The 24,924-nt window shown below is 42.7% G+C and overlaps 1 protein-coding gene across 4 annotated transcripts in view; it reads left to right on the top strand.

Moving 5' to 3' along the window:
- The window catches only part of LOC123515958 (endoplasmic reticulum aminopeptidase 1-like), a 197,643-nt gene that overhangs the window by 8,531 nt on the left and 164,188 nt on the right, over window positions 1–24,924 (top strand). For all 4 annotated transcript variants that reach the window (XM_045274902.1, XM_045274904.1, XM_045274899.1 and 1 more), the window contains exon 2: window positions 13,057–13,186. In XM_045274902.1, coding sequence (XP_045130837.1) covers window positions 13,090–13,186 — 97 coding nt within the window. In that variant the 5' untranslated portion in view covers window positions 13,057–13,089. The remainder of the gene's footprint in view (window positions 1–13,056; window positions 13,187–24,924) is intronic.

Genomic DNA, 24,924 nt, shown 5'->3' with positions numbered 1-24,924 from the left:
GAACATCTGTAGCGACACATATCAAGGCTGTTGCTGTGTGCAGGTGTGCAAGTGCGCAGGTGCTCAGGTGCTCGCGCCCACTGGAGGGCGCGCGCCCGGGCGTGTTATTCATTCATCACGGTCGTCTGCTGGTTGCCCAGCCAGCATTTCCCTTACGGAAAGACCTCAGACCTCATAGTGACCGATATTCGGGTAGGGTTGAAACCACATCACACACAACACACACCGGGAAAGCGAGGCCACAACCCCTCAAATTACATCCCGTACCTATTTACTGCTAGATGAAGAGGGGTTACACATTAAGAGGCTTGCCCATTTGCCTCGCCGCTTCCGGACTCGAACCCGGGCCCTCTCGATTGTGAGTCGAGCGTGCTAACCACTATGCTACGCTGTGTATGTGTCTGTGTGTGTGTGTGTGTGTGTGTGTGTGTGTGTGTGTGTGTGTTTGTGTGCGTGAATATGTGTGTGTGCGTGAATGTGTGTGTGTGTGTGTGTGTGTGTGTGTGTGTGTGTGTGTGTGTGTGTGTGTGTGTGTGTGTGTGTGTGTAATTCGCCACGGTTTCCTGCTGGTCACCCAGCCAGTCTTCCCATTATGGAGAGGGAAGTGATACTGCAATGAGGTGTCGCAGTGGTGAAGTGCTGGGTGAGGTGGATCCCACGGTAGTCCAAGAGGCGTTGTGTTCACTGGTTGAGGCCTTGACCTCGACTGACTTCCAGAAATCATGTGAGCTTGCTTAACACTTCCGCTTGAGTCGAATGGGGCCGCGTGAATCCAACTTCGTTGTGGACAGTAGCGGGCTTCATGAGACGGTGACGTGGAGGGTTCATGAGACGGTGACGTGGAAGGTTCATGAGACGGTGACGTGGAAGGGGAGGTGGAGAGGTGGCGAACGAAGTAGCAAGCGGAGGAGGTGATGGTAGTGGAGTGGGCCGTAACATTTCCTCCCCCCCTAAGACCTCCGTAATGGGCTCATGAAGGAGGTGAGACGGGAGATCTTGATAAAGCGTCGGCGATGATGTTGTCCACCCCCTTGATATGGTGGACATCCAAGTTGAAGGGTTGAGTTAACAAGGCCCACCTAAGAATGCGTTGGTTTCGGTTCTTCATGGCGTGAAGGAAGGCCAGATGGTTGTGATTGGTGAAGACCTTCGTAGTTTGAGGGCCAGAATGAAGGTAGCACTCAAAACGTTGGAGCGCCAGGACGAGTGCCAGAGCCTCCTTCTCGATGGTGGAGTAGTTCAGTTGGTGTTTCTTCAGCTTGGTGGAGTGATAGGCGATGGGATGGAGGATGCCGCTTGTGGAGTCTGCTTGTAGGAGGACAGCACCCACTCCAACTCCACTCGCGTCCACTTGTAGATGGAAGGAGCAGGAGTTATCTGGCGTCCAGACCTCTGGCTTCGAGGAGAGGAACTGAGATGTTGGAAGGCTTGGTCACAGGTCAGGGTCCAGTGGAAGGGGACGGAAGTGCTGATAAGGTCCGTCAGGGGCGGCCAGGGTGGAGAAGTTCCTACAGAATCGTCTGTAGAAACCAGCCATCCCCAAGAACCTCATGAGAGCTTTCCTGGTGGTAGGGACAGGAAGCCAAGGATGGCCTCCACGTTGGCTCTCTTGGGGCGAACCTTGCCGTTCCCACCACATGTCCCAGGTAGACCACCGTAGACTTCCCGAAGGTGGACTTGGCCAGGTTGATTGTAAGACCGGCTTCCTGCAACCGACCCATCAGCCTCCGGAGACGGGTCAGATGTGTCACCCAGTCGTCCGAAGTCACCACCAGGTCGTCCAGATAGGCAGATGTTCCCTCCAAGTCCTGGGTGATGTAATTTATAGCCCTCTGGAAGGTGGCGGGAGCATTAGACAAGCCGAAGGGCATCACTGTGTATTGGTATAGTCCGAAGGGGGTGATGAAGGCGGATATTATTCGGGCCTCGTCCGAGAGGGAATCTGGTAGTAACCTTTAAGTAAATCTATGGTGGTTACAAATTTGGCTACTCCTATGCTATCTATAAGGTCCTCTATCAAGGGCAATGGGTAGGAGTCTGGCACCGTCACTTTATTTAATTTCCTGTAGTCGGTGCAAAATCGACTACTACCATCTGGCTTAGATGTTAACAGGCAGGGAGAAGCCCAGGGGATATACTAGGTTCTGCAAGGTGATGACAGAGCAGATAGTCTACCTCTTTTTTCATCAAGTCTCTTTTAATGGGTGAAATGCGATAGGCTGGTTGTCTTATAGGCTTGATGTCATTAGATATTAATGTTATATCATGTTGGATAGTAGTACAAAGTCCTGGAAGGTCACCTGTGATTTCTGAAAAGTCTAGCAATAACTTTTTAAGATCAGACTGTTGTGAAGGTGTTAAGGAAAGAAAAACCTCATCAAGGTTGGACATGATTTGGCTGTTTGAGGGCGTCCTTTAGGTGACGAGAAGAGGAATTCGATGTCGGACTCTTCCTCGGGGGGCACAGGACCAGACTCCTTCCCTACCAGACATACAGGTACAGTGCGAGACAAGTCGTCCTCTGGTTCTCTGGAGTGGTAAGGTTTCATTAGATTAATATGAACTAGTTGGGAATCCTTACGACGGTCAGGAGTGTGGACCACATAGTTTAATGGACTTAGTTTTGAGCCACAACATAAGGTCCCATGAACTTACTGTGAAGAGCATTGCCTGGAGTGGGAGAAAAAGTAAAACCTTGTCTCCTGGTTTGAAACTTCTCATGACAGATTTGGGAAGAGAATTTTGTTGCATTTTAGTTTGAGATTTGAGGAAGTTTGATTTAGCAAAAGATCTGACTTCACTGATTTTATTCTTAAGGTTACTGATGTAGTCAGACACACTGGGGCTTGAAGGAGTATTTTGAGTAAACCATTGATCCTTTAATATTTTGAGAGGCCCCCTGATCTGTCTACCATAGAGTAATTCAAAAGGGGAGTAACCTAAAGAATCTTGAGGAGATTCTCTTAAAGCGAAGAGAAGGAAAGAGATACTTTCATCCCAGTCTCCTTGATGCTCCAAGCAATACTTCATCATGGATTTTAATGTTTGGTGAAACCGCTCCAGACAGCCTTGGGATTGGGGTGGTAAGCCGAGGAGGTTACATGGTCGATGTTTAGCTCATTCACTATCTGTTGGAAAAAATTGCTAGTGAAATTGCTACCCTTGTCAGACTGAATTTGTTTTGGAATTCCTACCGAGGTGAAAAAATGTATTAGATGTTTTACAATGGTCTTTGATGTGATGTTCTTAAGAGGGAATGCTTCAGGGTACCTGGTAGTGGGATCCATGAGGGTTAACAAATACTGATTCCCTCGTTTGGTTTTGGGTAAGGGCCCTACGCAGTCTAGAACGATCTTTTCGAAGGGCTCCGTCTGAACTGGAATAGGCGTCAGAGGAGCTGGCACAAGGCGTTCGTTAGGCTTACCCACAATTTGACATATATGACATGTTTTACATAGTGTGACACATCCTTTTTCATTCCTGGCCAAAAAAAATGTTGAAGAGCCTTCTTGTAGGTTTTTTGGATGCCTAGATGACCTGACAATCCATCATGAGCTAGTTCTATAATGGCTGGTCTTACAGACAAGGGATGACAACTTGATGTGTTTCTGACCAGGTGTCTAGTTGTTTCAGTTCAGGAGGTCTGTAGGCACGCATCAGGACTCCTTCCTGATAATAAAAACAAGGCAATTTAGACATATCCTTTGTCTCACTGGCAACATGTCTGATCTTAGCCAAAGTGAGATCCTGTTCCTGAGCATTAATCAAATTCTCCTTTGAAATGATGTTATTGTACAAGTTGTCAGTAGAGGCAATCATTGGTGGAGGAGGTGGTGAAAGGGCAGGGGACTTGGACTGAGACCTGGTGACTGCACACACTGGGAAGAAGTGAGGGGATGTTTCGTCCAGGGTCTTAGTGGGACTTTCTGTTAAGGGGAATCAAGAACAATTAAGTTTGGAACAGCCAAGTTACCCGCAAGATCATTACCCAGTACAAGATGTACCCCGGTACTGGCAGTTCACCAGGTTTAATGGCTACCTCAACCTCTCCTGAAATGAAGGGCACTGTAAGCTAATATTAGCCAAGGGATAGGAGAGCTGTGATTCGAGACCTGTAAGGATCACCTTCTCCCAGTGAAAGCCTGTTTGATGTTAGGGATGACATCTTCCCTTAAGATGGATTGGGCAGCACCTGTATCACGCAGAACCTTGACATTTATTGCCTTGTCTTTACCATCAGTCAGGGACACTTTACCTTGATACATGTACGAGTCATAAAGTTCTAGAGGAGAGTTGACAGGGTTAGCTAGGGCCACTGGTTTCTTGTTCTCAAATGTGTTAGGTTTAGGGGCCACAAAAGAAGGTTGACGTTGAGAGGCCTTGCAATTTGGGTGTCTACATTTCTGGATCGTGTGACCTGGTTTCTTACAGTATGTACACCAGGGGGAATTATATGCATTTGGCGAGAATCCGGTCGGCTTACCACCCGCGCCCCCAAAACCTTCCCCAAAGGAGGACCTAACATTAGATAGTGAACCACGACCTCTACTACCCAGGGATCCCATCAACAAAGCAAAGGCATCAGCCACTTTAGCGGCAGACATAAGATCACTCTCTCCCGTTCTTCCACATGCCTCAGAATATTAAAGGGTAACTTGTTCTTCCATTCTTCCAGGACCATTAGATTGAGCAACTCCGAAAAGGTGGTAATGTTAAGGGCGGCTAACCATTTCTTAAATTGTCTTAGTTTCTCACTAGCAAATTCAACATAGGTGTGAGAGTCTGGTTTCACATGCTTTCGGAACTGTTGTCTGTATACGTCAGAAGTGATAGAGTAGGCGTCTAGAATGTTACCTTTGATCTCTTCATACTCTACCTCATCACTAAGGCCGTTGTATACCCTATAAGCTTTTCCTACTAGCTTAGGGACAAGGAGAGACACCCACTGATCCTTGGGCAATGCTCTCAAAAGCACGAAATGACTCGTCAACATCAGATTCATCAAAAGGGGGAACAGCTGTAGCGGGATTAAAGCTTGCTAACTTTTTCTTTATATCTATTTCTTCCCCTCTAAACTTAGCGTCATTTCGTAGGGTTAACTCCTGAATTTCTAACTCTTTCTCCTGCCTTTTAAGTTGTAACTGAAATTCTCTCTTTATCTTCTTTTCTGCCTGTAGTTGCATCTCTTTCGCTTCTTCTCCTGTAGTTGCATCTCTTTCTTCTTTTACTGCCTGTAGTTGCATTTGTTTTTCTTGCATCCGGTATTCTAGTCTAAGCTTCTCAATTTCCCACTGACTTATCCTACTCTTATCCTGTTCTTCCTGGGGACTGTGTATTATAGTCCTCGTAGAGGCTGCTGACATGGGAGTTAACTCTTCTATGGCATTTCCTAGCAACTGACCTTCTTGCACTAGATGTTCAACAACTACATTCTTAATGACCTCTTTAGTCATCTGAGACGTGATGGGAACATCAAAATGTTTAGCGATGGCTTTCCATTGGTCCTTCTTTATATTAGCATCTTTAAGTTGTTCCAGAGAAGGGTCAGCACAAAAATCTTCAACGTTAAACTGAGCGGAAGCCATATTAAATAGATGTTAAACAAACAACAAAAAAAATGATAAGTGAATTACTTAAGTGAGGAACTTGGCAGAGTGATAATAAAGGCAACCTTGGAAATTACCTAGATTATACTTAAGTAAACACTTATGAGTACAATCACTAATGGGGGGTAAACTAGAGAATTACGGCATTAAGAGGGATCCGGATTACTCTAGTTACGAGACTTGAGAGTGAGGAGCGAATTGTACTGAGACTTGTTATTGATAAGGAGGCGGATTAGTCTGAGGGACTAGTTAAAGGGCCAATTCTAACTAGCGAGAAAAATGATCCGCGAAGTGAGGGGATTGAGGGTTCGCATGAACATATGATGATCCCAACACTTGGATAACACTTATTACACACCTGCCTATGTGCAAAAATAGAGATAAGTGCTATCGGTGAACACGCCTTTCTACCTGGTTTCCTGCTCTACCACTGCTATGCGATACCAATGAAAGTCACGAAGCACTTTTAACCCAAAAGGAGCCACTTGATCGCACAAAGGTAAATTTAAACCACACGCAGAGTAAGTCACAGAAAAAAAAACACATCAAAGTCACAACACCACAGAAACACATAAGAAAAAATAATGTAATCACAAAAAAAGTCACTGGAAAAATGGAACACTGAACAAGGGTTATAATAGTCCTGTCACGGTCGCCAATTGTTACGTTCACCGGTTAAATGGGTAAGATTAGCATCGGGGAGCCGGTGAACAACAACAATAAAAAAAAAAAAACACTGCAGGTTCAACTGGTGAGGAAATGCAAAGGGGGCACTTAAGAAGCTATTTAATAACCCAATTTTTTTTTTTTTTTTTTTTTTTACGTAGGGAAGAGGGCCAAGTTAGAAAAAGGCCCACTTGAGCACTGGCTCTCCAAAGACTTCAAAAAGTGCCAAAACCGTCAGCCAGAATTAGGGGGAGCAAATGCCTCGATACCTCCCTCTTAAAAGAAGACAAGTTGTAGGAATTCGGAAATACAGATGCAGGGAGGGAGTTCCAGAGTTTACCAGTGAAAGGGATGAATGATTGAGCGTACTGGTTAACTCTTGCATTTGGGAGTTGGACAGAATAGGGATGAGAGGAAGAAGAAAGCATTGTGCAGCGTGGCCGCAGGAGGAGGGGAGGCATGCAGTTAGCAAGATCAGTAGAACAGTTACCATGAAAATAGCGATAAAATATAGAAAGGGATGCAACATTTCGGCGGTGAGAAAGAGACTGAAGACAGTTAGTCAGAGGAGGGGAGTTGATGAGACGAAGAGCTTTCGATTCCACCCTATCAAGCAAAGCTGTGTGACTGGAACCCCCAAAACATGCGAAGAGTACTCCATACAGGGACGGATAAGGCCCTTATACAGAGTAAGCAGTTGGAAGGGTGAGAAAAACTGTCGGAGACGCCTCAGAACACCTAATTTCATAGAAGCTGTTTTAGCAAGAGATGAGATGTGAAGTTTCCAGTTAAGATTATGAGCAAAGGACAGACCGAGGATATTCATTGTGGAAGAGGGAGACAGTTGAGTGTCATTGAAAAAGAGGGGATAGTTGTCTGGAAGGTTGTGTCGAGTTGATAGATGGAGGAATTGAGTTTTTGAGGCATTGAAAACTACTAGATTTTCTTTGCTCTAATCGGAAATCTTAGAAAGATCGGAAGTCAGGCGTTCCGTGACGTCCCCGCGTGATCTGTTGATTTCCTGAAGGGTTGGACGTCTCTGAAAGAACGTGGAAAGATGTAGGGTGGTATCATCAGCGTATGACTGGATAGGGCAAGAAGTTTGGTTAAGAAGGTCATTAATGAATAATAGAAAGAGAGTGGGTGACAGGACAGAACCCTGAGAAACACCACTATTAATAGGTTTAGGAGAAGAACAGTAGCCGTCTACCACAGCAGCAATAGATAACAATTTAATAACCCAATAACAATGAAACTGACATACACATATAGATATAACATGAAACACATGAAACTGACATACACATATACATATAACACATAAATAAATACAGCAATAAAGAACTCAGCTTAATACCTAACAATAATACTAATCCTATATGGAGGCAATGTGGAAAAAGTGGGACGAGGGGAAGTGATACTTATGAGGTGTCGCAGTGGTGAAGTGCTGGGTGAGGTGGATCCCATGGTAGTCCAAGAGGCGGTGTGTTCACTGGTTGAGGCCTTGATCTCGACTGACTTCCAGAAATCAGGGAGCCTGCTTAACACTTCCGCTTGAGTCGAATGGGGCCGCGTGAATCCAACTTCGGGACAGTAGCGGGGCTTCATGAGACGGTGGCGTGGAGGGTTCATGAGACGGTGACGTGGAAGGTTCATGAGACGGTGACGTGGAAGGGGAGGTGGAGAGGTGGCGAACGAGGTAGCAAGCGGAGGAGGTGGAGTATGTTACGGGCGGGCCAGATGTTCCCGGCACGGCGTGATGGCAGCGTAACAGTCTTTCCTTATTAATTTCTCAAGCTGTCCTCTGCGTCTTCCTTTGACATTGAATCAAGGAAACCAGTGTCAGGGAAGAGGCAGTAGCGAATATAAGGCGAAAGATAAATATCTTATAGCGAATAATTCTTTGGATTTATCATACAACTAAGTGATCTCCATGCAGGAAAAGGCATTTCGTATGTGGTTTCCTTTCCTTGAATGGGATCGTCATCTAAACTGCTACCTCTTCATGTGATGAAATGGTGTGGAGGTGTGAGGAAATGGTATGGAGAGAGAGAGAGAGAGAGAGAGAGAGAGAGAGAGAGAGAGAGTGCGCTTTGGACGAGCAGTAAAAAAATGTTAATGAGCTATTGAATAAGCTCTCTCTCTCTCTCTCTCTCTCTCTCTCTCTCTCGACGTAACGTGACGTGACGTGGTGACGTGACGACATGACGGTGGCATGATGTGATGGAGGCGTGATGGCGACGAACCGATTGGTGTGAACAGATCCATTGGATTACATGTAAAAAAATTCTGACGGAACGGTGACGTGATGGGATGAGAAGGAGACATGTTGAATAGTGTGAATGGGCAGCAAGGTGGAAAGACTGCATTAAAGAAGATATGAGATACAAAAGAATAAGGGAAAGGAGAGAAAAGATGGCATTGAAAAAGACATAAAAAGACGAAGGATTAAGATAGAAACATCTGAGAAATGCTCATCAAAAACAGTGACCAAGAATAAGAATTTAAACTGAGAAGAATTAAAGTCAATTGAAAGTTATTGTGAGAGAGAAGAGCGTAACGTAACCTAGTTAATATCAATGACCGACCAATATGGTGGTGCGGTAACGATATTAACCACTTAACCACAGCGACAGGAACACAATGATTCACTTTCATTTCGCCCTCCCTTTAGGAATTTCTCCTTTATAGTCCGCACCAAGAAGTCTTCCCCTGGACACCTCCCGCCCTTTGTTCGCCAGAGTGGTAAACTGTGTCGCTGTAAAAGAGGATAAAAGAAAACGAAAACTTTGTATCAGGTCACCTCGCCATTTGTTAAGGAGTCGAGTAAACTTGTCCGTTAAGACATTAACGGAAGTAGGAGCTTAATGAAAAGAAACAGACGCTGTGATACATGCGAGGGACAGTGGAAAGACAATGAAAGTACAGGCTATAAAATTAAATAAAATCGTATAAAAAACCGTGACCAAAGAGAAACATATTTGTCTAAACCAGTGGTTCCCAAACTGGGGGGCGCGCCCCCCTAGGGAGGCGTAAAGAGAATTCAAGGGGGGCGTGAAGTCATCTGCTAAAAAAAATGTTTTAATAGATTATAAGAATAATAAAATCAAAATGTCTCTCTGGAATGTACTATTATTTGTTTGAGTGGCTTTCATTATTAAAATTTAATACAAACAGAGATCTGTTTTCCTGAACAATGCTAAGAAATAAATGCAATAAAATAAAATAAGTTCACATGAGCAAAAGAGGAAGTGGGAGGGGGGGGCGTGCGGGTCTACTGGAAGCAAGAAGGGGGCGTCAGGTAAGATAGTTTGGGAACCACTGGTCTAAACAGAAGATATGAAGAAGCTCGAGGCAATATACCAGTGAGGACTCTAAGTGTTTGAGAAGACAGAGAAAACAATACGATGGAATTACATGCTGTGACCTAAAACAAGCCTCATAAGAAGACACGAGCAAGGTAAAGTATACTTGTCTGTGCAGAAGTTGCGAAGAAGTGGGACAATTTACCGGCTTGACAATGCGAGGAATTTAGACGAGGAATCTCAGTAAAGTTGAAATCCTTTTTAGTTATCGTCCGAGAACTTATGCGAGTTTTACAACTAAGTGACAAGTTGCTTGAGGAATAGCAGCAGTGCAGAAGAAGTCGTTTACATAGTTTTCCTCTCTCTTTGAACAGATGAAAACTGATTAACACATGTATTAAGCATTGGAGAAATATGCGTTTGAAGAAAGGGAGGAAGGGGACTAAAGAGACATTTGAAAGTTGAAAGCTATGCAAAAGGAAGAGAGAAGCAGAGCAGTAAAGTGGGATGCATATTGAGTGATTGGGAATTAGAGCAGCACAGGTGAGAAGGAGAACAGTGAGGAGGAAATTGTGGCGCCACACTTGGTAAAATACGAGAAGGCGGAAGTAAGAGTGTCAGTTTCTCTCTCTCTCTGTCTGTGTGTGTGTGTGTGTGTGTGTGTGTGTGTGTGTGTGTGTGTAATTCACCACGGTCGTCTGCTGGTCATCCAGCCAGTCTTCCCCCATTACGGAGCGAGTTCATAGCTCATAGACCGATCTTCGGGTAGGACTGAGACCACAACACACTCCACACACCGGGAGAGCGAGGCCACAACCCCTCGAGTTACATCCCGTACCTATTTACTGCTAGGTGAACAGGGGCTACACATTAAGAGGCTTGCCCATTTGCCTCGCCGCACCGGGACTCGAACCCGGCCCTCTCGATTGTGAGTCGAGCGTGCTAACCACTACGCTACGCGGTGTGTGTGTGTGTGTGTGTGTGTGTGTGTGTGTGTGTGTGTGTGTGTGTGTTTCACTGTTTGATCTGCTGCAGTCTCTGACGAGATAGCCAGACGTTACCCTACGGAACGAGCTCAGAGCTCATTATTTCCGATCTTCGGATAGGCCTGAGCCCAGGCACACACCACACACCGGGACAACAAGGTCACTCCTCCTCGATTTACATCCCGTACCTACTCACTGCTAGGTGAACAGGGACTACACGTGAAAGGAGACACACCCAAATATCTCTACCCGGCCGGGGAATCGAACCCCGGTCCTCTGGCTTGTGAAGCCAGCGCTCTAACCACTGAGCTACCGTGTGTGTGTGTGTGTGTGTGTCTCTCTCTCTCTCTGAAAAATGGAATAAGTAAAGAGTAACTATTTCAAACTTCAAAATGGACATAGATAAAGGAAGGCAAATAGATAAATGGCTTGATAAATAAACCAATAGATGCAAACAGTGGAAATTCCTTACTATCTCTCAGTATGTGTGCTGCCTATGTTTGTTTAGCAATTCTGAATAAGTCGTGCTAATCAACGCCTGAAAGAAGTAGTAGAGTGCCTGATGCAACACCAAGAGGATCAGACCCTCCTTATAAGGAATTTAAAGTTTTTTCGTTCTTGTTGCTGTTATTAGACACTTTCTTTTTATATTTTCTTGTACTACACATTTAGACATTAAGCTGGGAAGATTAATCCATTATAATTAAAATAGAATCTTGTTTGTTTTTTGCAAGAGGCAGAGACAGAAAAATATATTTACTAACGGTAGCGAGAAAAGATACAACAAATATTGCTAAAAGCTTTAATAATTTCCCAGAGCAAGCTTTTCGAGTCAGTCAGGCAGCATTGTTGCGAATTGTCCCATAGCACCCATAGCATCGTGAAAGGATCTAATAATATTATCTGTCACTGAAAAGAAAGATTCATATGTGCCTATGAGAGCGGAAGGAGAAAATTAAGCAAGAACACTAGTATATACTCAGTCCAAGTAGTAAGAACAATACATGCAAAGACCTGTGTGTGTGTGTGTGTGTGTGTGTGTGTGTGTGTGTGTGTGTGTGTGTGTGTGTGTGTGTGTGTGTGTGTGTGTGAGTGCGCGTTTTTTTTTTTAGGAAGGGGTGGTGATATGCCATCTTCTTCTACTCTTAGGTATTGGTTCTTATCCTGGGATAGCGATATCGATTTAGGTTCTCTGTACATTTTTCATCGAACAAGTTACGTTATATATTTTGTTTCACCGAATACTGTTTCCGAGAGTGTCAAGATGGTATAGATGCACGCATACTGTTTATTTACTTTGTTGGAGACTCACTCTCTCTCTTTCTAATTCAACACTTCGGTAACACAAATAAACTAAAAGTACTTGATCCGTGATTACAATATTGGTCATTGCAGGCTCATATAGTAGATATGTTAGTTATAATATTACAATATTTGTCTCACATATTCCTTTACCTTTGAGGTAATTGAAGATTAGATTTATTCAGCCCTATAATAATGAATTAAATAAAATAAAAGAAACAGCAAATAACGAAATAAAGAATTGTATATAAATAGTGACCATTTGCTCTCCATTTATCCATTGTACAAAAATCTGAAAAATAATACCACACACACACACACACACACACACACACACACACACACACACACACACACACCGCGTAGTGTAATGGTTAGCGCACTGGCTCACAACCGAGAAGGTCTTTGTTCGAGTCCCGGGCGCGGCAACGCAAATGGGCAAGCCTTTTAGTGTGTAGCCCCTGTTAACCTAGCAGCAAGTAGGTACGGGATGTAACTCGAGGGATCGTGGCCTGTCTTTCCTGGTGTGTAGAGCGTGGTGAGGTCTCAGTCCTACCCGAAGATCTGTCTGTGAGTTCTGAGTTCGCTCCGTAAAGGGGAAGGCTGGCAGGGTGACCAGCAAACGACCGTGGTGAATCACACACACACACTCAACAAGTAAGGAAATTAGCATGCAGGTGCCAACAGGATACATATTTGCATGATTTTACTGAGTTCTAGGCAATCATGACTAGGAATATTGTAGATAAGAGCATTATTTGTTATTAAAGGATCATACATAGTCAAAAATACACACACACACACACACACACACACACACACACACACACACACACACACACACACACACACACACACACACACACCGAGAGAGAGAGACCGAGAGAGAGAGAGAGAGAGAGAGAGAGAGAGAGAGAGAGAGAGAGAGAGAGAGAGAGAGAGAGAGAGAGAGAGAGAGAGATATCAAAATAACTCTAAATCTGAATAATCGTTTTAACTCTGCTCGTTGGGGAGTGGCACTTTGAATGAGCCTCTTTTCCTGCCTTTTTGCAGCCATTTGCCAGAATTCATCGTAATACACACACACACACACACACACACACAGCACAGCACAGCACAGCACAGCACACCTCACCTCTAAACACCATTAACCTCACACTTATCCTCTCACCTTGATTCTCTCCTACGCAGACACCTCCACATCCCAGCCTTTCCTGCCTCAACATGCCCGGCGATATGACTCGTCTGGTGAGCTCTGAGGAGAATAAGGACCTGCCTCTCTCTAGCTACAATACCTTGGGCAGCGATTCAGATATTTCAAGTGAGTTACTAGCCATTAAGGAGCAGGTATCTGGCTGGCTAAGTTGGAAGTGTTAGCCAATGTACCTTGACCCGCGATGGCTTGAGAGATAATAACCCGCCTGAAGGAGTCTGAAAAGAAAACGAGTATGAAGAAGAAAACTAAAAAGAGAATGGAGAGAGAGAGAGAGAGAGAGAGAGAGAGAGAGAGAGAGAGAGAGAGAGAGAGAGAGAGAGAGAGAAAATAATCTTGCTGGAAACTGAGATCACTTGTGCTTGCAAAACTGTCATAAGAGACAATTAAAAATAAATATGAGAGAATTACTGTGAAATGAACTATCATACTTTTTTTTCATTTCAATCACGAAAAAATAATTAAAGACAATATTCTTCAATCAAGTATATTTTTAATTACTTTTTTTTATGTTATGACCCATAGCGCCTGTAGGTCTACTTGAGTATAGAAAGCGCTGTTCAGCTTCCACCCATTAGTTGAGCAGGCACTTTTATTTATAGTGGTACCCATATTAGGGCCCATATCACCACCCAAGCGCATCTTCGGTGTAACCACTGTTACGTTCACCGGTTAAACGGGTAAGATTGGCATCGGGGAGCCGGTGAACAATAACAATAAAAAAAACACTGCAGGTTCAACTGGTGAGGAAATGCAAAGGGGGACACTTAAGAAGCTATTAATAACCCAATAATGAAACTGACATACATATATAGATATAATATGAAACACATGAAACTGACATACACATATACATATAACACAAATAAATATAGCAAAGAACCCAACTTAATACCTAACAATAATACTAATCCTATATGGAGGCAATGTGGAAAAAACGGGACGAGGGGAAGTGATACTTATGAGGTGTCGTAGTGGTGAAGTGCTGGGTGAGGTAGATCCCACGGTAGTCCAAGAGGCGTTGTGTTCACTGGTTGAGGCCTTGACCTCGACTCACTTCCAGAAAGCCGGGAGCTCGCATAACACTTCCGCTTGAGTAGAATGGGGTCGCGTGAATCCAACTTCGGGACAGTAGCGGGCTTCATGAGACGGTGACGTGGAGGGTTCATGAGACGGTGACGTGGAAGGTTCATGAGACGGTGACGTGGAAGGTGAGGTGGAGAGGTGGCGAACGAGGTAGCAAGCTGAGGAGGGGATGGTAGTGGAGTATGTTACGGGCGGACCGTAACATCACCTAGAACCTGGGTATCATGGTGACATCTAGGTAAATTTAAACCGTTTGACAAATGGCAAGGTTTCAAGGTGGTGTGTGGTGGGATTCGAACCTACACATGAACGTTTGCCCGATCTCACGCTCACCACCTTATCCACTACGCCAACTTACTATAATATATCGCTATGCCTGTTAATTACTAAGTCTAATTTTGCACTGACTGACTGGTTTGATTTTGCACTTATTCATTTATATTACTCATTTATTCTTCTATTTTGGCATTTATTCTTCTGTTTTTCACATATTTCTCTTCATCCGTCTTTACGCTGGAAAAATCAACGGGAAAAGTCAAATATGAAGCGCAACAATCCCGTACTTGTGTTCCGTGTTCTCTCCAAGAAGGCGAGCGATCAAGAGGCAAAACACTTCCTTTAGATATCTGCTCCCTCTCAGAAATATTTATCACGTAGCTACTCAAGCTCCCTTTCCTTTATTCTTGCGTCTTTCCTTTTACTGCACTTCCTCCCATCCTCTTCTCTCTCTCTCTCTCTCTCTCTCTCTCTCTTTGATCTGCTCCAGTCTCTGACGAGACAGCCAGACGTTACCCTACGGAACGAGCTCAGAGCTCATTATTTCCGATCTTCGGATCGAAGACCAGGCACACACCACACACCGAGACAACAAGGTCACAACTACTTGATTTACATCCCATACCTACTCACTGCTAGGTGAACAGGGGCTACACGTGAAAGGAGACACACCCAAATATCTCCACCCGGTCGGGGAATCGAACCCTGGTCCTCTGGCTTGTGAAGCCAGCGCTCTAACCACTGAGCTACCTCTCTCTCTCTCTCTCTCTCTCTCTCTCTCTCTCTCTCTCTCTCTCTCTCTCTCTCTCTCTCAGCATTATTAAAGAAACTATCAATATATGGTATTCGTGGACCAGCATATCAATGGTCTGAAAGTTTTCTTAATCATAGGAAGCAGCACATTGTATTCAGCATCACTTCATATTTTTACAAAAGCATTACTTGTGATTTTTGCTCTTCGTAGATGATACCAACATCTTTATCCAGGGTAGTAACCTAAACAACTAGTGTAACGCTTTAAATGATTAATTAACCTGAGCTGTGAACTGGTTGAATAGCAACAAATTAAAACTAAATATAAACAAAACCTATTACATGTTATCACATCCACACATGGTTAGGTTAGGTTATGCTAGGATAAGATAGGTTCCACAACACATCAATGTTAAAATCAACAATCTCACAATTAAATCAGTACAGGAGGCTAAATTTTTAGGCAACACTATTGATAATAGGTTTGGGTGGGATAAATACATAGAGGATGTTAAACATAAGTTATCAAAAATAACAGGACTTTTGTATAAGATACGAAATGTATGTGATACAGATTGCTTCAAATATATTTGTCATTAGCTTATTCTTATCTAATGCGTTGTTCTGCAATTTGGGTTGGTGCATATAAAAATTGTATTGATCAATTAGACGGTGGCGTAATGGATATGGTGGTGAGTGGGGGATCGGGCAGACGTCCACGCGTAGGTTCGTAGGTTCGAATCCCACAAAATACGTCTTTGAAGCTATGCCATTTGTCGAACGATTTAAAGTTACCTACATGTCACCATGATAGCCAGGTTCTAGGTGGTTACACCAGAGATGCGCTTGGGTGGTGATATGGGCTCTATAATATAGGACCACTATAAATGAAATCGCCTGCGCCACTAATGGGCGGAAGCTGATCAGCGCTTCCCATATAATTATACTCTTCAAGTATACCTATAGGCGCTATAGACCATAACATTAAAAAACATATAATAAAATATTGTTTCACAAAAAAGATAATTCGTGTAATATCCCACAGCAGTAGATACGACCACACAGATCCAATATTTAAAGAACTCAAGCTTTTGAAACTACATGACGTTATTCAGTACCAGACAGCTGTATTCGTACACAAGGCTCTTAATATGTAACCATCAGACTATGGTTTTCAGTACATACCTCGCAAATTCCAAACCACACAAGCTAATCACCTCATGGTACAACTGTGTAGAACCTCCCATGCCCGGCAAAGAGTTATTACCCGAGGCAGCAACATCTGGAACCAACTTCCTTACACCATCAAAACTATATATGTAAACTCTTGCAAGTAAAAGAAAAACTAAGAAATAACTAACTCTTTCAGTATTAGCATCAAAATTACTAATGTATTAATTGTTTTTCATGTTTTTTGTTATTGTCATCCTTTACTTTTATCAATATAGCTTATTAACAATACTGAATTGTCTATTACAACTCAAATAATATTCATTGTAACTATATTAACATCATCTTTACTCCTATTTATTTTTTCTCTTTTGTCTTTTCATACTTGTTTATGGGTAGTTTTCTAATATAGTTACCATTATTACTATTATCAATATTGTGATTAATACTCATTAAAATTCTTTCTATTTTAACTATTATCGTTATTACTTATTACTATTATTAATATCATTATTATTATTATATCAGTAACATCATTCTTATTATTATTATTATTGTTGTTATTATTATTATTATTACTATTATTATTATTATTATTATTATTATTATTATTATTATTATTATTATTATTATTATTATTATTATTATCATTATTATTATTATCATTATTATTATTATTATTATTATTATTATTATTATTATTATTATTATTATTATTATTATTATTACCTTATAATTATCTTTATTGTTATTTTATTGTTATTATTATTGCTATTGTTGTTGTCATAGCTATTACTTTCTCTCAATTCATAAATTACGTGTTAAATATTACTCATACATAGAATACACTTGTTATAAGGACTTTTTTCTTTTAAGAAATGAATATTTAGGTGACAAATACAACTAAAGGCTGCTACGTCTGCTTTGTTTTGTAGCGAATCGAAGTCCATAATAGAGGCACGGCTCAATGGACATGGGCTTTAACAACTTATGTATATATTATATTATTTGTGATGCAAATAGCCAATAAAGAAATCTCTCTCTCTCTCTCTCTCTCTCTCTCTCTCTCTCTCTCTCTCTCTCTCTCTCTCTCTCTCTCTCTCTCTCAAGGATAGGGCAACCACAGAACTAACTTATAATTCTCCTCATAACTAACACGCTTTATGATAGAAAACATATAAGGAACACATGTTAGAATACAGCATAAAGAGTCCACATATCTCCCTTACTAAATATGAGGTCGGTCGTCCAGCAAGAAATTTTTTGACTCTGGTTTCCCAGAGCACCATCTATGAAAGGATACATTTTAGGGACAGTTTATTTTTTTGAACTGATGGTGGTGGTGTTGGGGGTGGTGGTGGTGCTGCTGTTGCTGGTAGTGGGAGTGGTTGTGGTAGTATCAGTGATGGTAGCGATGGCGATGGTGGTGGCAGTAGCAGTGATGATCTACTCTGATCAAAATCCGCGTCTGGACGATATAGCTGTGCACGCAACCACAAGAGAGAGGTTTTGGCCATTGACTAGCTTGCCTCTTGTGCCCGCTAAAACAGTGGCAAAGTACCTGTTTCGGTAGCTGTGTGAACTCACCAGACACTGCTCTTGTCCGAACGACCAATCCCTCTGGATGTTGTCCGGTTTTGACTGGGGCAAATCGACACCGTGTGATCAACACTACATTTGTGCCTCTTACTTATATCCTGATAATGCACAGTGTTCATCGAGTTCTTCTCAATCATGTAGACTGCCTTTAACCATCCTCACTATGTTAGTGTCATTTTTACGATATATCAGTACCACAATATCCATTTTTTTTTTTTTTTTTTTTTTTTAGCAAAAACTAAATCGCTTGAATAAACACGAATTTATAAATATTTTTCAAAAGTACAACATAAAGCTTGTCTCCTATGAATTGGTCAATAAAAACATTATCTAATGTAGGCAAAACAAGGCAGAAACGTCCCATCATTTTACGTAAGACTAACCTAATACATTTTTTTCATTACAGTAATGCATAACATACACTCTCTAAGGTATGGGTTCTCAATCTGGAGTTCGCGAACCCCCAGGGTTCACAAGAAGATTTCCAGGGTACTTAGATGGCTGATTTAAATATACATTCTTTGCAGAATACCTTTGTCTATTGAGTTAGTGTCAGTCACTAAATTAACATTCTGTTCGATGTCAAATTAATCGGGGTTCGGTTAGATGGTCTTATAACTCAGAAGGTTCTTAACGAGAAAAAGGTTGAGAACCTCTGATCTATAGCCTAAAAACATTAACATTTCCTGCTACATTGCCCAGCCTACACCAGTGAAAGATTCAAACACCCCAGTTGGCAGCGTCCTTACCCAGAAAATGAAGAAAACCTCATTGGAAAATTACTTTTTGAAAAATCTAGTATAGAAAAAAATAAAGAAATATATGTTTTTTAGAAAATAAGAGAACGTAAAGTAAAAAGTTTAAATAATAATTAATTACAGCTACATACCCAGACAAAACCGAAACCAAAACGCATCAGGAAGTGCCGATATCCAGGCTACACTGCCGCCTATCAACTGAACTGAACTAAATACCATGTTTAGGCTATTTCAAGACAGAGCTTAGAAACACGGTGATGAAAACACTACAGCACCCTCGGACTATTTCTGTTTCGGTCGCTAATTTTCTCATAAAGAAAACCGAACAAATATTGTTCTACTCATTCCTTGTGAAGAATTAACCTGTGCAGAAGCGAGGTGAAATGTGTGTTAAGGTTCCGTGCTGTATTTGAGTCTCTAGAAATTAAAGATCTTGGTACACCAGACAATTATGTTTTACTCTATATGTTAATCGTATAAACTCAAGTAACAATAAAGAAACACCATGGTTGAATAAGAACAGAAAAATACTAGGAGTAAAAGCATGGTAAATCAATAGATACATCGTAATAGTGTTTAGAGACAACTACTCTGTACCGCGAGACGATGCTGACCCACTTCTGAATTAAACCAACCTGCGAACACTGAAAATGTGATAGCTTGGGTCCTCTCCTATTGACATAAATCTAAGTATTACGATTTATTCACAATAGTAATATATTACTCAGACGGAACACGGGCCTGATGTGTTTGAGATGTGGCATTTTGTTATAGTACATTTCGCACTATATAGCGACTGTTTAGGACCGAAAACTATAGCTTCAGGTAGATACAATAATGTTATCTATCGATTTTCAGTCTTAAAGTAGGGAAAATTACAAATATTGATGCATTTCTTTTATAGTCCTCCTTGCTTCTCGAAAAGGTGCACGAACTTAGAAAAGGTTGAAGAACACTAAACTATACCCTGAGAAAAAAATACAGTAAAAGAGATAAGATAAAAGTGACCAACATCTCTATTATTACGGAGGCTAAGAATAATACCAAGACTAATTAAGTAATTCAGAGATAACGAAACGAACGACGATCACGAGAGCTTCCACGATAACAGTGTGTATGATAAGATGTGATTCCAGATTCCTCGATAGCACTCCGAGTTTCCAAGATAACAATACCATTCCAGTTTCCTCGATAGCAATGCAAGTCTCCAAAGTAAATGATACCATTCCACGATAAAGATGCCATTCTAGCTTCCACACGACGATAATAATGCGAGTTTCCACGATCAAGATGCAATTCCCGTTTCCACAGTAACGATTCGTGTTTCCACGATGTCGATGCAGTTCCAGTTCCCACGATGCGATTTCACGACACAATATTGAAGTCTACTTGCCTACACAGGTACTGGGACGAACCATTTCACCCCGTACGGATCCACCCCACCCCGCTGCCACCTTCCTGCGCTGCAATTGAAGTTCACTTGCCTACACCAGTACTGGGACGAACCCTTTCACCCCATCAGGGTCCATCCCACATCCTTAGGTGCGAGGAGAGTGGCGCTGCCACCTCACTGCGCCGCAATTGAAGTTCACTTGCTTACACAGGTACTGAGACGAACCCTTTCACCCCGTAAGTGTTCACCCCAGATCCTTGAGTGCGAGGAGAGTGACGCTGTCACCTCACTGCGCCTCACACAGGTAGCCATGAGCAATTACCCGCCACACACCACTGCCCAAACACTGTCAGTGAGTCCTTTTTACCCCGTAAAGGACCACTGGTATTGTCAGTGCTTGGTGCATGGCGCACAGCGTGCCCTCGTTCATGGCGAGTTGTTCAGCACGGTGTCATTATAAGCAGAGGTCCCGTACACACCACTCACCACCAGACTCTATGCAAGGAGCCCTTATCACCCCTTAAAGGCCCCTCACGGCATCATCTGGTGGACGGTAGACACGGCAGACTGCTTAAGGCGACCCCTTGCCTAGTGTGAGGCGCTGCAAGTTGACGACAACCAGTGAGCTTGAAGCCGCAAAGGAAAATGAGTCCACGTTAACAATGGGATTCCACGACAGGTTGCGATTCCAGTGTCCACGGTAAAGATGTGTTTGTCGAGGATAACGATCCGTTTATCGAGGCTAACGATGCGGCGATGGCGATGGCGAAACGATTCAAAGTATTATTACCTACACAGGTACTGGGACGAAACTTTTCACCCAGAAAGGGTCAACCCCAGTCCCGTGGTTATGAGAGCAGTGACGATGCAACCTTGCAATGCCTCACACGGGTCGCCATGAGCAATGACCCGCCACACACCACTCCCCAAACACTGTCATGAAGTGAGTCCTTTTTACCTAACCTAACCTAACCTAACCTAACGTAAAGGACCACTGGTACTGTCAGTGCCTGGCTCATGGCGCACAGCGTGCCCTCGTTCATGGCGAGTTGTTCAGCCCGGTGTCATTATAAGCAGGGGACCTGTACACACCACTCACCACCAGACTCTATGCAAGGAGCCCTTATCACCCCTTTAGGGCCCCTCACGGCACCATCTGGTGAGTGGTAGACATTGATCTCTTGCTTATGGCGACCCTTGCCTAGTGTGAGGCGCTGCAAGTGGACGACTAGTAGTGAAGCTTGAGGCCACCAAGGAAAAGAAGGACCTGCAGCCAGTTCCTGCCTTGGGCCCCAGGCCGGACCCGACAGCCACCTCCTTCCCCCGTGCGGCGCCCAAGGCCGTCACGGCCCTCAACAACTTTAGGCCGAAAGTTCTCAATCGTCGTTTAAATTTTGATTCGAATATAAAATCGTCGATGGTAAATGAAAAATAGCTTTGGTCTGAAAGTGTGCAAGAGTTAGCTGATTAATGAAACAAGGTGAGGCAGCTTTGCTCCGGAGTATTTAGTGTACTTTGCATGTTGCTGCCGTGAATGTGTACGTGTTTGTAGATAACTGGATAGAAACAGTAGACCAATGGTAGTTGTGTAACTATTGGGAACTTTTGAAAATTAGTTAAGCTTCTGGATAGAGTGGATGAGTGCACACAGGTTTGCTTGTCTTATACATAAACTGCCACCTGTAGACATTAAAATTTTTTTTCTATTTTATGCTCTTAGAAAAAGCAAACTTAGTTTCCTTTATTTCCCTGATCACAATGACGTGTAAATATCAATGTTTCAAATATAAGGAAACACTAGGAGAGGACCCAAACTCCCGTTGAAGTTGCCAGATTCAACAGATATCGTAATATTTCACAGAAAAGATGGTCAACTGCATATCGTATATTTTTGGATATTCTTCTGTCACATAAGGAGATATCAAGATAGGTAAAGTATTTTAAACATGTATCTACGACAAAAAACGCTATAATAGTAGAGTTAGGTTATAACTATGCATTGTGTCTTTTTATATAACATCTAGCTCTGTTCCTGGGACAAAAATTACTTCTTCCTCAATTGATAACTCAAAGTTAGTATGATATTTTCTTTCCTTCTGGGTTAGTAAGTAGACTACAAGACACCATGAACATATGAAGCCCCGTAAATTAGTATATTTTCATAACATAGAAATCAAAGTCTGATAATGAGATTGTCTATTGCCAACCATACCGTTCTGAATAGACGTCTTCAGCGTCATAGAGACCTAATGATGTTAACTCATGGACAGTGGCCATCCTGACAGCGCGAAACCCCAGAGAGTTCATAAGATGATTTCCAGGTGTACTTAGATAGCTGATCTAATAAAATCCTTTGTGGTACCATCGCATATTGAATTCCATGTTCCATGTGATAATACTGAGGATTCGGGATGGGGATAATAGATTTTTCTACGTGAGAGGCGAAAGTTAGCTAAAGACAACAACAAAAAATAAAAAAAAAGGCCCACTTAGTTTTCATTTCCTATATAGGTCCGAAAGAGTTAGCCAAAACAAAGGGATAAATGTCTTGAAACCTCTCTCTTAAATGAACTCAAGTCATAAGAAGTTGGAAATAAAGACGCAGGTAGGAAGTTCCAGAGCTTACCAGAGAAAGGTACGAATGATTTAGAGTACTGGTTAACTAACTCTTGCATTAGCGAGTTGGACAGAGTAGGGATAAGCGGAAGAAGAAAGCCTTGTGAAGCGAGGCCGCAGGAGGAGGGGAGGCATGCAGTTAGCAAGATCAGAAAGCGATTAGCATGAAAATAGCGTAAAAGATAGCAAGAGATGCAACATTCCAGCGGTGAGAAAGAGACGGAAGAGGGGAGTTAAGCCAAAAAGCTTTTGATTCCACCATATCTAATAGAACTGTAAGTGACACCACCCCATACATGCGAAGAGTACCCCATACTTCAACGGATAAGGCCTTTGTGAGCAGTTGGGGGCGGTGAGGGGGTGTGATACACCTCAGAAGGCCTAACTTCATAGAAGCTGTTTTAGCAAGAGAGGAGATGTGGAGTATCTAGTTTAGATTATAAGTAAACGGCAGACTGAGGACATTCAATGTTAAATAAAAGAGGAGATAGTTGTTTGGATGGTTGTGTCTAGTTGATAGATGGAGGAATTGAGCTTTTGAGACATTGAACACTACTAAATTTTCTCTGCCCCATTCAGAAATATTAAAAAGATCAGAAGTCAGGCGTTCTGTGGCATCCCTGCTTGAACTGTTAACTTCCTGAAGGGATGGTCGTCTCAGAAAAAAACGTCCAAAGGTATAGGGTGGTATCATCAGTGTAGGAGTGGGTAGGGCAAGAAGTTTGGTTTAGGTCATTAATGAATAACAAGAAGAGAGTGGGTAACAGGACAAAAGCCTTAGAAACACCACTGTTAACAGATTTAAAAGAAGAACAGTGGCCGTCTACCACACCATCATTAGAACAGTCGGAGAGGAAACTTAAGATAAAGTTGCAGAGAGAGGGATAAGGTAGTTTTTATATCAAAGCTTTGTGTCAGACTCTATCAAAAGCTTTTGATATGTCTAAGGCAGCATCAAATACCTCACAAAAATCTCTAAAAGATACCAAGACTCAGTAAGGAAAGCCAGAAGATCACCAATAGAAAATAGCCTTGACGGAAGCCATACTAACGATCAGATAGAAGATTGTGAAGTGATAGATGTATGAGAATCTTCCTGTTGAGGATGGATTCAAAGACTTTAGACAAGCAAGAGATTAAAGTTATAGGGTGGTTGTTTGAGAGACATTAGAACGGTCATCCTTTTTAGGAACAGGCTGAATGTAGGCGAATTTTCAGCAAAAAAGAGAGGTAGTAGTCGATTGGCAGAGTTGGAAAAGTTTGGTAAAGCAAGGTGCAAGCATGGAGGCACAGTATTTGAGAACAATAGGAGAGACCCCATCATATCCACAAGCCTTCCGATGGTTAAGGCCAGCGAGGATATGGATAACATCTTTACGAAAAAATTTAATTGAAGGCATGAAATCGTCAAAGGGAGGAGGAGAGGGAGGTAATTAAGTAGCCTTGCTCATAGAGAGACTGCCACGTATAGGCCCAACACAGCTTGTTGCAGCTTCCCTCATTTTCTTATATTCTTATATTCTTATGATCACACACACACACACACACACACACACACACACACACACACACACACACACACACACACACACACACACACACACACACACACCGCGTAGTGTAGTGGTTAGCACGCTCGACTCACAATCGAAAGGGCCGGGTTCGAGTCCCGGGAAATGGCGAGGCAAATGGGCAAGCCTCTCAATGTGTGGCCCTTTTCACCTAACAGTAAATATGGGATGTAACTCGAGGGGTTGTGGCCTCGCTTTCCCGGTGTGCGGAGTGTGTTGTGGTCTCATTCCTACCCGAAGATCGGTCTATGAGCTCTGAGCTCGCTCCGTAATGGGGAAAACTGGCTGGGTGACCAGCAGACGACCGAGGTGAATTACACACACACACACACACACACACACACACACACACACACACACACACACACACACACACACACATATTAGCTAGGCGGATATATGACAAAAAATGGCCGAATTGTTCACTTTGGGTTAAAAGCATGGCATTTGGCACAAAGTTAGTCTAGACCCTTATGAAGATTTTCAGATATGGGGCCATCATGAATTCTGCCCAGGAAGCGAATGGCAGCCATTTTCCAATATGGCCGCCAGTAGAATATTATATGCCCCCTCCCTACGGTTTTTCGAGGATGGCAAGGATGATTGCTGAATTTGAGTCTTCAG

This window comes from Portunus trituberculatus, chromosome 40 (genome assembly GCF_017591435.1).
Source record: "Portunus trituberculatus isolate SZX2019 chromosome 40, ASM1759143v1, whole genome shotgun sequence".
Lineage (NCBI taxonomy): Eukaryota > Metazoa > Arthropoda > Malacostraca > Decapoda > Portunidae > Portunus > Portunus trituberculatus.
This window is presented reverse-complemented; position numbering and strand designations above follow the sequence as displayed.